Raw genomic sequence first — 12,056 nt, 5'->3', positions numbered from 1 at the left:
AGTGTACAATTATCAAGCCTGTGTGCAATGGCATGTTTGTAGTTTCACAGCAGGTGTATGCTATTTAGCTCTACTACTAAGTGGTTCATTATGAGAAAAGGAAAGGTTGACGCTATCTTCTGCAGCCCTTGAGGGAGCATGGCTCAGCGCCACACTATTTAGCTCCACTTCTAGGCAATTGTTACCTGTTTGGTAATCTGGTAATGTTTGGTAAGCAAGTGATCACTTGCTTCCCCCCCCCTCTTTTTTATATATATATATAGGCACAGTGAGCCTCACTAAGCGAATGCCTCCCTCAGCGAACATTTAGCAATTTTTGAGCACGAAGGGCAAACCTGGTTGCTATAAACGAACTAGGATGCTTCAGCGCACAGGTGTCGTAGTGAACAAGTGGCATCTCTACACTCTATCGGGTGTTGTAAAACATGCGCTTAGAGCGATTGCTGGCCTTAATGCCTTACAGAACGCACTCTGAACCACTGTTTACAACCTATCGTATCATGCACTTATCCAACATGTACCAGCATCGTCTTTTACAGCTCTACAAATCACAGATTGAACACGGCATTTTGTTCTTTGTGAAGTCGCTAACCTCCACACCATTCTTTACTACCTTACAAGGCACCACCAGTATTGGTCTGTGCCTCACCCACGTACTAACTACGGTTTTCAAACCCTAAGCTATACATTGCCGTCTCTGCTCAACAAGTTTGGCTTTTCTCACACCTCGATACGCGAACTTTCCTTTAATTCTTTTTTGTGACCGCTACTTACTTTGAATGTATCCGGAGATATAATGTATTTGTAGTATTGTCCATTTTATTCTGCACCATGTTTTTCCAGTTTTGAGTCTTTTATGCTACTTCATTAGCCTGTGCTATTTCTGTTTTCGTGCATACCGCAGTACTGATTTATACGGGGGGGAAGGGAGCTTTGTCAAGCCACGACTGAGTGGCTTTTTTTGCCTTCTCCTCAGCCATGTATTTATGTAGGCATGTCTGGAATAAAGACTGGAGACTCGGGAAAAGGCAAATAAAGGGGCTAATTTGTTGAATGACAGTGTCATTGCCTACTTCAGAAATGTGCTGAAGAAAAGGAAGAGGCTGGTGATTTTTGATCAGTTCTTCCATCCTAGATATTTATAAAATGCCAGGACAGAGATATAAAATACTGTAGATTGGAACAGCGAAAGTGGAATGTGCATTGGATACATCATCGTGCCTATTATCAATGATGTATGGACAAAAAGTTGGCATGCCAGTTGCAATGCAAAGATACTAAATGTGTGTAAATACACAAGTACATGAACTGCACATGTGCATCACCAATGTTTCAAGAAAAGTAAGAAAGCCAATGAAAAATTATTTGGAAGACATCCATATGCTACCGTGCTAAACCAGTGCTGCATTCAGTGAAATCTGTTTCATATAGTACATTTTCATTTCAAACTGTAGCTACTAGATGCACAAGGACAAAATTATATTATGCCATGCACTGTGGGAATCAATGTTATGCAGAGAATTTTGAAGTTTATCTAGCTTCACTTGGGCTTCTGCAAAGTATTACCAGATGGTGCAATTTGTCCATGTAAGGTGAGAAATTGTGTATGGCGATGGCAGCCAATCCTGGAGCTGGAGCACTGGGAATCGAAGCGAAATATGCAGCAGCTACTCACAAAGTGCGGGATTGAGAAAAAGTGCTTCACTTCATAGATAGCTTCAGTGTCCATGACAGTGAATACGGTGCATTGTCTACTAAAGCTTGATACGTATATTCCCAATTTCAAACTTCGGTTATCTTCTGCAGTGTTCTGCGTGAACTGCACCCTATTCAAATCGGTGTACTCAGTTGATTTATCGTACTCCGAGGAAGAAACATTACAACCTATTCCGTTACATCCTAGGCCCATCCAGAATGTGGTGCACTGTGCAAACTGGGCAGCCTGACAGGCCGTACAATGCAAGATACCTACCAGGAAAGGCACAGTTAAAGGGACAGACAACTGCTCAGAACATGAATTGAGATAACCCTGCTGATGGAAAGATTGCTTATTGTATTGGCTAAAATGAGCCCCGTTTTTCTCAATAAATGTGGATGTATATATTTTTTATTCTCCACTAAAAGTCGAAAAATGACCTTTGGCGCCCCGTGTGGCAAAAACATGAAGGTGTATAAGTGACCTATCACGTGGCCTTCTACTAGCGTATGCGGTTCCTGATCTTTTTATTAGTATTGAAATGCAGTACACTTTTTTCTATTATAAGTTTTTTCTAACTTACAATGTGCAGGTAAGCCTTAGTTTGTAGTGAGTAGAAAAGTGGTGCTGCCTTCGCCTGCGTTTTCGGTAAGTTGGCTTGGCGCATCTATCGACAGAATAATGATGCCAGGGGCCAGCCAGCCATTACGTAGGCGTGTATTTGGGGGAAAATGTAGTACAAATATAGGAAAGGTCTGTACAACAATGCAAACTTATTGTACCAGCTTTTTATTTTCAAAAGTGGTTGAAAAGTTCAAAATATAGGTGGTTAACCACAGTTGCACTCACTCCTGTGAAAGCAGAACGATGTGCGGCTTTCACAATTTACGAGGTGGGCTATCGGCATTGCTCTCACTTCTCAGCGTTGCTGGAGGAGGGACTATTTCTTTTTTTTAGAGGCTGCTCAGATCGAAAATTTCTGCTTACAAAATATCCACGTGCTTTTGTAAGTAACTGCTGCAGGTGTAAACACTGCCGAGGATGAGCTTTTCGTTGCACCATAAAAAACGGGATCCTTGAAAATCGCTTGTCAGTCCCTTTAAGGCAAAAAATGCTGCTGCACTTGTGTGTCTGCTGTTTTACATGCCTGGAAGTCTGTGTAAGTCGCTCTCCAGAGAGAGAGATTGCATGCAGGAAAGCGGCATCATTTCTGCTTCCCTGCAGGGAGCACGCCTCGGTGCTTATATGGGGGAAGAAAAGAGAATAGAATGAATGGCCGTTGGCAGCACCATCCCGCGGGCAGAATACAAGGCGGGCCCCTAGAGCAAGCACGACGGTCCAGTTTCCTCAAGGAACTGTAGGAGAGCCCTGAAGACTAGGCTGTGGTGACTCCTGGGGAAAAACAAGTCCACAGAATAGGCAGACACAGGCACTGGAGTGAGGACGTCAGCATTAAGCGCTGCGCAGAGTGTGTGGGGCACGAGCACAGGAAGTGCTCTAGTTGCATGCCGTTCAACCTCCTCGCATGGCCACCTTGCATTTCACACATTTCTGGGCTGACCGCGTTCTCTCTAGAGGTGCTATCAAAGCGTCAGGGAACAGTTTTCAGCATGTAGGAAAGGTTCAAAGGTAGCGTGTGCACATCTAAGTGTGCCAAAATGTGACAAAACCTGTTTGCCTGGATGAAGTAGCAGCTGCTGTACGTAAAGCAAGAAAGGCACTTTCATCTGTGAAGTTGACTATGGGTGTATCAAAGAAAAGTACAGAAAAGCCTGTCCTAATAAATTTGTTAGCTCACTTTAGAATTTCAGTAACTTACTTTTGTACAAAGAACTGAATTGGTAAAGAGCTTCATACAGCTGTGCTGCGTGCTAAAAGCAATTGAAGCAGTCGGCTTTCTCGTTCTGTGCATTGTACCCGACAGTCGCAAGATTACTGTGGCCGCGGTTCAACGTGTAGTGGGAACATCCTCGACTGTATACCTCATCCTAAAAACTCAAGAATGCTAGTTGTATTTTGCGTTTGGTAAGTCTCATTTGTCCATTAATGCAAGATCGCAATTTTTGGTGTGTGACCTCAGCAAAAACTGTGCTTAAGTTCTGCGACAGCATGAAGTCAAGTATTCAGGTCCCAATCATCAGAAGAAGTTGATTGAAATGATCTTGATTAAGTTTTTCCACTCTCTGCTAACTAAATTTACCCTGAAGATAACAAACATCACCAAAATGTTTGCACAGAAGCCGCACAGATGGTCTACAAGCTGTAGCTGCAAATAACAGCCACGGTGGCTTAGCGGCTATGGTGTTGTGCTACAGTGGCTTAGCGGCTATGGTGTTGTGCTGCTATGAACGAGGTCGCAGGATGAAATTATGAATGCAGCGGCCGCATTTCAATGGGGGCGAAATGCAGAAATGCCCATGTGCCGTGCATTGGGTGCATGTTAAAGATTCTCAGGTGGTACAAATTATTCCAGAGACCTCCACTACGAAATGCTTCATAACGAGATTGTGATTTTGGCATGTAATACTCCAGAATGTTATTGAATTTTGAGAGCCACTGTTAGGTAGAAAGAATGAATTAAAAGTGAAAGTAATATGGGAGTGCTGTACTTGGCACTCATACCAACTTTGGCAAAAGTGCAGCTGCTACCTCTTGCCTTTTTGTGTCATTTGTCAGGTGTTTGATGCGGTACTTGATTTAAATGTTATTTTCTACTTCTGTTGCACTTTTAAGTATACAGTGGAACACCTCTACAACGAAATAAAGGATTCCTCATGTCCTGGCTGAATTCCTATCTTTCACATGTATTGTGAATGCCTTTACAGCAAGACAACTATGGCAAATTTACCTGTATAACGAAGGAATTTCGGAGTTCCTTACAGCTGATTTGTTGGTTTATAACAAATGCACATAGTCGCACCACCACTACCCTCTGTAGCCATTGCTGAGCTGCTAGTTGATAGCGCAAGAAAGGCAGCATGAGAAGGTCTGGACGATGATGATCAGGGGCCGTATTCTGAAACGATCCACTTCGGCGATACTATCGCCTCGGCGATAGTCACGTTCAATAAATCAACCAGCTGCTTACCCGTGACATCAGCATGCACCATGCGAGCGCAGACCTGCTCGGGTGTGCTGTTTTCGAGTGTATCGGCCGCAGTACGACAGACGTGTTTGTTTATTCAATATATGTCGAGAGCACCCAACGACACCATGACGTCAAATTGATGTAGACCGGAACTACTAGGTGACTATTTATTTTCTGGTTTTGCTAAAACAGCCAATCGGCGCACGCCATTGGCGGAGGCGTGGCCAAGGCGATAGTATTTCAAAATACGGCCCCTGGACTCTGCAGTATCTTTAGTACACTTCCACTCCCCTCTGGTTAAAGGGCACCTCACGATGTTTGGCCATTTTTAACAGATAAGTGCAGCGTATACATCACCTGCTGATAATCATGTCTGCAAAGTAATACAGTGTTGCGCACTGTGAGAACAGCTGAAATTTCAAACCAAATGCCACGTGTCCTCTCTCTCAAGGAAGCTCCACTCCCAGCCAGAATCAAGGTCACACGCACAAATGTGCCTATGTAAAATGCAGTGCTAGTTATTTCACTCGCCATGACATGTGACGTTGGTTAATCATCCAATGCGGAAGGTGTAACGCCACCGCTGTGAATGCACCGCAAAAGAGCAAGAGGCAAGAAAAAAAAGGTGTCTGGGCTCAACGCGCGAACATGACGTGGTCCTTCGGCTCTGATATGGGAGAATGCAGGGGAGTAACACCGCTTGCGGGTGCTAGTCAAGGCAAAAAGAGTGTGCCTCCATTGGCAGTTGCGCTCGCCTCATGGTGGCTTGGTAGCAGGACAGTTAATCCATTAATGAACCGATATGAAAAATTATTCCAATAAAATGCTCCTTGGACAATGTTTTACAAGTTCCAGTGTATAACAAAAATGTGCAATTGGGCCTGGTACCATGGCAGCCATCTTGAAAGTAGTTCAGATTCCACCACTTGGCGACGCCACTCGTGACTGGGAAAAAATGCTCTTTGCCGATTCAGCACAGCTGAGGTGATGGGGGATCTGCTTTGGTCAAGAAAAGTGTCGCCCCCACCCCACCCCTTACGTTTCGTGAGCGATGAGTGCTGCCTTGGCGCGCCATCGTCGTTTTGTTGCTACGTGTAGTAGTCTTGAATGGAATGCAACATACTGTACAATAGCACGACCGGTTCCTTCTCACTGTGAAACGCATTGGTGGTCACTTGCTTCGATTAGTGTCTATTTTGTAGTAAAAGTAGCATGAGGGAACAACATGCAAAAGGTAAGCACTTTCATGCATCTACTACAATCAAAAATGCCCAGAGCAAGACCCCTGTGTTTGTCTCCTCCTGTCCCGGTCTTTAGGGTCGCATACCCGACCGTCACGACGCACCTGCCGCGAGCAAAGGAGAGGAAACTGTTTTATATGTATTTGTGACAACAAAAAGGAGAGGGTTCTGCTGGCCAAGACCGTAACTGCCTTGCAGACAGCTAACAGCTGAACATTGGCCAGCAGGGGGTTAGGGTAAACAGTTGTGGACAGTCTAGCCATACTGTTCTTCACGCTCTTGCTCTTTAGCAGCGAGCTGTGGAAACTATAGTCATGGAAACCAATACTGACAATAGTAGCATTCGACAATGTGCCACTGTACTTTACATCGCTCCTGGGTTTTACTGTGCGGTGTGCCATAAACCTTGATGCCAGAAAATCTGCTTTTCATTGCAGAAACTGTGCAGGAGAAAATTGGCAGCTCTTTTCATTTATTTCTTGAATTTATGCTAAAGAAAGGTCGTTTGCTGAAAATGATCAGTCTGCTCTATTGCGAGCTGTACGGTGCGCAATGTTTACAGCGAAGTGACCTGTGTAAGGAATGATTTTTGAGGTCCCAAATGCATTTTTATAAAGGGATTTGACTGTTGTTTAATTTATCACAATGTTATTTTTCTTGCAAATTGTTGAAACCTAAACTTAGTTGACACCTTTTTTCTACTCTTTCCACATCACCCACGGAAATATTCAACACTTAATGCAAATACATTATTTAAAGATGTTTCTTGTGGGCTAGCCTCATCACAAAGTTGGTGGTAATTTACGTTTTCCACATCTGCTTCATGTTTTAAATCGCCACAGCTACTAATTGCTAAAGCTTGCATTCAAAGATTGTCTATGAACCTTGTGTTCTGCTATGAAAGTTCACCTGCTGCAGCCATTGGTCATGACTTCTTGCTGGTGGAACTGCATTCAATTCCAAGTTGTGTTATTGGCACAGGTAGCACGAAAACACCACATGTACTTAAATGTGTTTATATATGAAAAACCTGATGCATTTAAAACTAATTTGAGGCACTATAACTTGTCATAGCATTTGCAAGAGTTAAACTTTATGTAATTATATATCTTATGAATCTAGCTTTGTCTTCTTATGAGAAAAGGACCCTTGTAGTTCTTACCTGACCTTGGCAAAGCCATCATTTTGTGAAAGGTGGTACTAATAGACAAATAGAAAAGCATATGTCAAGCTGGGCTTGTTGGTAATTCGTGACTATCCAAATAAGTGAAGAGTGCAGATAAAGCACTATGCTAATGGTTATCCCTTTAATCTCTGTATTGTCTGTGCTATTAAACAATCAGCGACGAGCTATGTCGAGCTGCTGTAGTGTTAATGATTCATCTAAAAATTAGCTAGCTTTTAGTGGCCACAGATAAGAAACAACTTAAGGTAATAAACAGTTTACTGCAAAAGGTGGCAGAGCTTCAACCCTAGGACACTCCTGTTTGTAGAATGAACCGTGGGTAGCCAAGAAGAGAACATGATGTTGTGCGAGTAATTAAAACTAATCAGTTGCTTAGTGCCAAAGTGTGTTACTGTGCTCGCCCCCCCCCCCCCCCGCACACACACACACACACACACACACACACACACACACACACACACACACACACACACACACACACACACACACATAGCTAACATCTCTTGGAATTCCTTCTTTGCAGGCCGGCTGTTACGCTGTGTGCACTGTCCATCAACCTTCCACCCTGGATGCCTGCCCGCTGGCTCAAGCATCCTGGGCTCCAAAAATACCGTGGTGTGTCCACGACATAGACCAGAGAACACAAGCTCTACTATCAATGTTAACTGGTGCATGCTGTGCTCCAAGGGTGGGAAGTTGTTGTGTTGTGAGGGCTGTCCAGCTGCCTTCCATGAGACCTGTCTTGACCTGGAAGCAGCACCGGAAGAAGCCTTTCTTTGCCCCGACTGCCTTGACTGGAAGCACCCAAAATACGGTGACATCCTTTGGGTCAAGTTAGGCTGTTACCGCTGGTGGCCAGCCCAAGTGTGCGCACCAGCCGATGTACCAGCAAATATTCAGGCCCTTAAGCATGAGCCAGTTGGAGACTTTGCCGTGCGCTTCTATGGCTCACATGATTACTATTGGACCAATCGGCGCCGGGTTTTCCTTTTTGAGGAAGGTGACAGTGGCAGCCTGACTGCAAGCAGCAAGAGTGTGGCACGCCTTTTTGAGGCAGCCCTTGAAGAGGCAACACTGGCTTGGGAGCAGCAGCGCAAGGCTCGTGAACAATGTGAAAAGCCAGCACCTTTCCGCATGATTCGTGCCAACCGGGTTGTGTGTCCAGTAGCAGCCACACCTTCTGTTGCTGTACGTATGAGGTCCATCTGCCTGTGCACCCCTCAGGACCCCTGCCGTGCCAATTGCCTAAATCGGCTTCTTTTGTATGAATGCTCTCGCGACCTGTGCCCTGCAGGGACTGATTGCGAAAATCAGCGTTTTCAGAAGCGAGCGTATGCTGAGACCTCTTTGGTGCGGACACTGGGCCGTGGATGGGGCCTGCAAACGAGCCAGGCACTGGCAGCAGGAGACTTTGTCATGGAGTATGTTGGAGAACTCATCAATGAAGAGGAGTGTCAGCGACGGCTGGCAGAGCTACACATGGAAAACAACCAGAACTTCTACTTTTTGACCTTGGAGAAGGATCGCATCATTGACGCGGGACCAAGAGGCAACCTGTCACGCTTCATAAACCATTCGTGCGAGCCCAACTGCGAGACCCAGAAGTGGACTGTCAATGGCGATACTAGAGTTGGCATCTTTGCCATCCGTGATATTGATGCAGGTTAGTGGCCTCTTAACCTTGTCTTGTTGTAGTGTTCTTTGAAGGGGTGTGCGTGGCATGCTTATGCATGCTCTACAGATGAGCTCACCTTGTTCACATTTTCAGTATTTTACTATGCCATAAAAGAGATACATTGCTTGTGATATTGTGCCTTGCCAAACAGTGATGCTTGTGCTTTTGAGTCTGATTACTGCACTGTTTCTCAGTTGGTAATGTGTAGACCGCGCATTTAAACAGTAGTACTGTCATTGTGCTAAAAGTGAAAACACATTGGTAACTGGTAGGTGGTGAAAGGCTTAAGCAACTCTAAAAATCTTGTCTGCCAAGTAGAAATGAGTTGTTGACTTATAGAATACGAAGTTGACTGGCAGTGTCAGAGAATTTGGATCCTTCAGGCAGCCGTTTTTAGCAAAAAAATTGCTGCAACTCTTACACCAAACTCAGTTGTGCTTGTTAGGTGCATATGTTGTAATTACAACTTCGGTTTATAAAACTGGAGCAGCCTTAAAGAGAGAAAAAGAAAGGATAAATTGGTAGGTAACCCTCCTGGAATTCTCTCTGCAGTTTTCATTAGTGGAGGAAATTGTGATTGAAGTCCAAGAATGGATGGGATGTCACCTTTGCTATCTATAATGTCACCATTTTCAAGCAAAAACAAAGAAAAATGAAAGCTACCAACTGCACCACAGCTCTCGGTATACGCGTGGTGTTGCTCTTAGCCACTGGCACCATTACAGAAGGAAGAAACAGCTCCAAGAAGGAAGAAACAGCAGCAGCTGTGTCCTCACCTTGTGTGTGTCATCAGAATGTGTCGTCACAGTAGAAAATGGCAGCAGTGTTTTCACAATTAAATTTACTGGCTTTTTTTTTTTTTTTTTTTTTTTCAGGCCTGCACGAGATCTCAGTTACTGTCGCACAACTATTATTTCACAAGATTAAGCTGCCAAACAAACTGACTTCCTTTCTCTCCTTGGTGCCCCTTTTAGCTGCACTTTGAGTGAAGTGTTCATGCACGCACGGAACTGTAGGTTCTGGTAAAAATTTGTGAAATTACATAACACTTCAGATACATTGTTGGATGCTACAAAAAGGTGTTGGGTTGCTCATAGAGTTTACCTTAAGTCACTTAATGAGATGTAGTTTTTTGCCAGTGTGGTGATGGGAGCTTCAGTGCAACATTATAAGAAATGCCAATGTCTTGCTTATCTATGTTCTACAAACCAAGCTGTTATGATATGCAAGTTATATGCATGTTAAAGAGCTCCCTCATCTGGGCTTGTTGGAAATTTAGTGATTCGCTGAAAGTTGCAAAGTGCCATCCACAGAGCACAGCAAGAATTTTCGAAAAGGTTTTAGTCATAAGAGAGATAGAAGCAAATGAAAATTTGAGAAGATGGTGCGAGGAGGTGAGCTACCCTCCCAGCAGCAGCTGCTCTCGTCCGTTGCCTTGTCCAGTGCCCGGAAGCAAGATTCCTTGCTTACCTTCTCCCACATTGGATCCAAGGGCTAATGTGATGCTTGCATCAAAATTTCTTGAGGTGGTTTTGTTGGCTCTGGGTTTCACACAAATCCCCAAGTTGTTTGCATTACAGCTGGCTATTTGTGCACTATACATGTCACATGGAAGCAGTATGCTTGTCTTCCTCAGTGTGGTTAGCAGATTGCAGAAGCATTCATAAAAGTGGAAGAGAAAGATAACACAGCATCCTAAAAGTCTAATAGTTCTGTTGATTACACTTTCCACTTGTGTGTCATCTTTAGCCAGTGTCCATGTAATTTCACCTTGGGATAAACTTACTGCCTCGTGTGTTGTGTGAGCACACGTATATGTGTTTTTGCGACGACTGTCTAAGGTAATAAAAATAGGGAATTAAAGGTAAAATAATTTTTGCTGACCAAGTTTCATAGCTATGGGAGACATAAAAATTCATAAACTTTAACTAACCTCTTATTTAATGACTATGGTGGGATGTTGTAATTGCAGAATTGAAGTTAGCCGGTACTCAAAGCATAACCTTTTACAAGAAATCGTTCATTGCAGTTTTGAGACATAAGGACTTAAAATCTCAAGAGATGCCTTGCTGTTACATTTTAATATTTTATACTGCATTTCCTTTTTTTCCACAAAGTAGAAACATATGAACTGAAACAGCAATGTATTTATTACCTACTCATGCAAGGCACAGTTTATTGCAAAAGGTCATATTCTAAGTAATGGAAGACTTCAATCCTGCAACTACAACATGCCCCTTAAAGTCATTAAAAGTTAGGGAACTTCAAATTAATAATGTTACAGGCAATTATTATGCAAATTCTTCTGTCTGCCACTGCTATGAAGCTTAATCAGCAAATTACAAATTTTCTCTTGAACCCTCTATTTTTAATAATCTGAGAAAGTCATCACAGAAGCACAAAGTATGTTGTATGGCATTAACAGTGACCTGCATGTTCACTTTAACGGCTTTAAATTAAGATTTTGTGCTTACCATTACATTGTGTCCACTCATATTTTGAATCAAGATCTCATTTTCTTGATCCACATCATGCAAGGAAACATTTGGCATAGCTTTCGTAAACACTTGAATGCCAATGGTTTTAAAACCAAACCATGTCTCTGAAGTAGCTAATTTCAACTTGGCGAGGTACACATTTTCATTTTATCTTTCCTGAATAAACCAAGCAAGCAGATTCCAAATTACTTGGACCAAGAAATGTGATCTTGCTGCATAACTTAAGCAAGAACAAAGCATTGATAAAAGTAAAATGTTTTTTTAAAGTTGTTAAAACAGAAATGCATGTCAGTATGTGTGTTTCACCTCAACCTTTCTAGATGAGTTTCATATTTTCAAATGTATTTGATTTGCTGTATCATGGCCGTGAGCCACCTGTGTCAATGGCATCAGAACATGCTTAGTAAAATACCGATCAAATACTGTCCCCCTCTCCCATTTCTGCCCAACTGCAGCCAGATCCCAAAATCGAAACAACGCTCCTGCCAAATCCATTCCAAAAACGGACTGCTTGCACACGGAAATGTTCATAAATTTCATTTGGTAATGCCACGCTTGGTAGTGATGTGCGCCATCCATTCCTACACAATGAAAATGTATCATATTGTATCATACAGTCGAACCTGGATATATCGAACCCACACATAACAAATTTTGTGTATGACAAACAGT

General features: G+C 43.2%; 1 protein-coding gene across 1 annotated transcript in view; it reads left to right on the top strand.

Annotated features, from left to right (window-relative positions):
* LOC119461384 (histone-lysine N-methyltransferase NSD2) overlaps window positions 1-12,056 on the top strand; it is a 39,359-nt gene that overhangs the window by 24,739 nt on the left and 2,564 nt on the right. Inside the window, exon 3 of the mRNA XM_037722682.2 lies at window positions 7,735-8,874. Within this exon, the coding sequence (XP_037578610.1) occupies window positions 7,735-8,874 (1,140 nt within the window). The remainder of the gene's footprint in view (window positions 1-7,734; window positions 8,875-12,056) is intronic.

Source organism: Dermacentor silvarum, chromosome 1 (assembly GCF_013339745.2).
Source record: "Dermacentor silvarum isolate Dsil-2018 chromosome 1, BIME_Dsil_1.4, whole genome shotgun sequence".
Lineage (NCBI taxonomy): Eukaryota > Metazoa > Arthropoda > Arachnida > Ixodida > Ixodidae > Dermacentor > Dermacentor silvarum.
The sequence above is the reverse complement of the archived record's forward strand: the minus strand, read 5'-3'. Positions and strand labels throughout refer to the sequence as shown.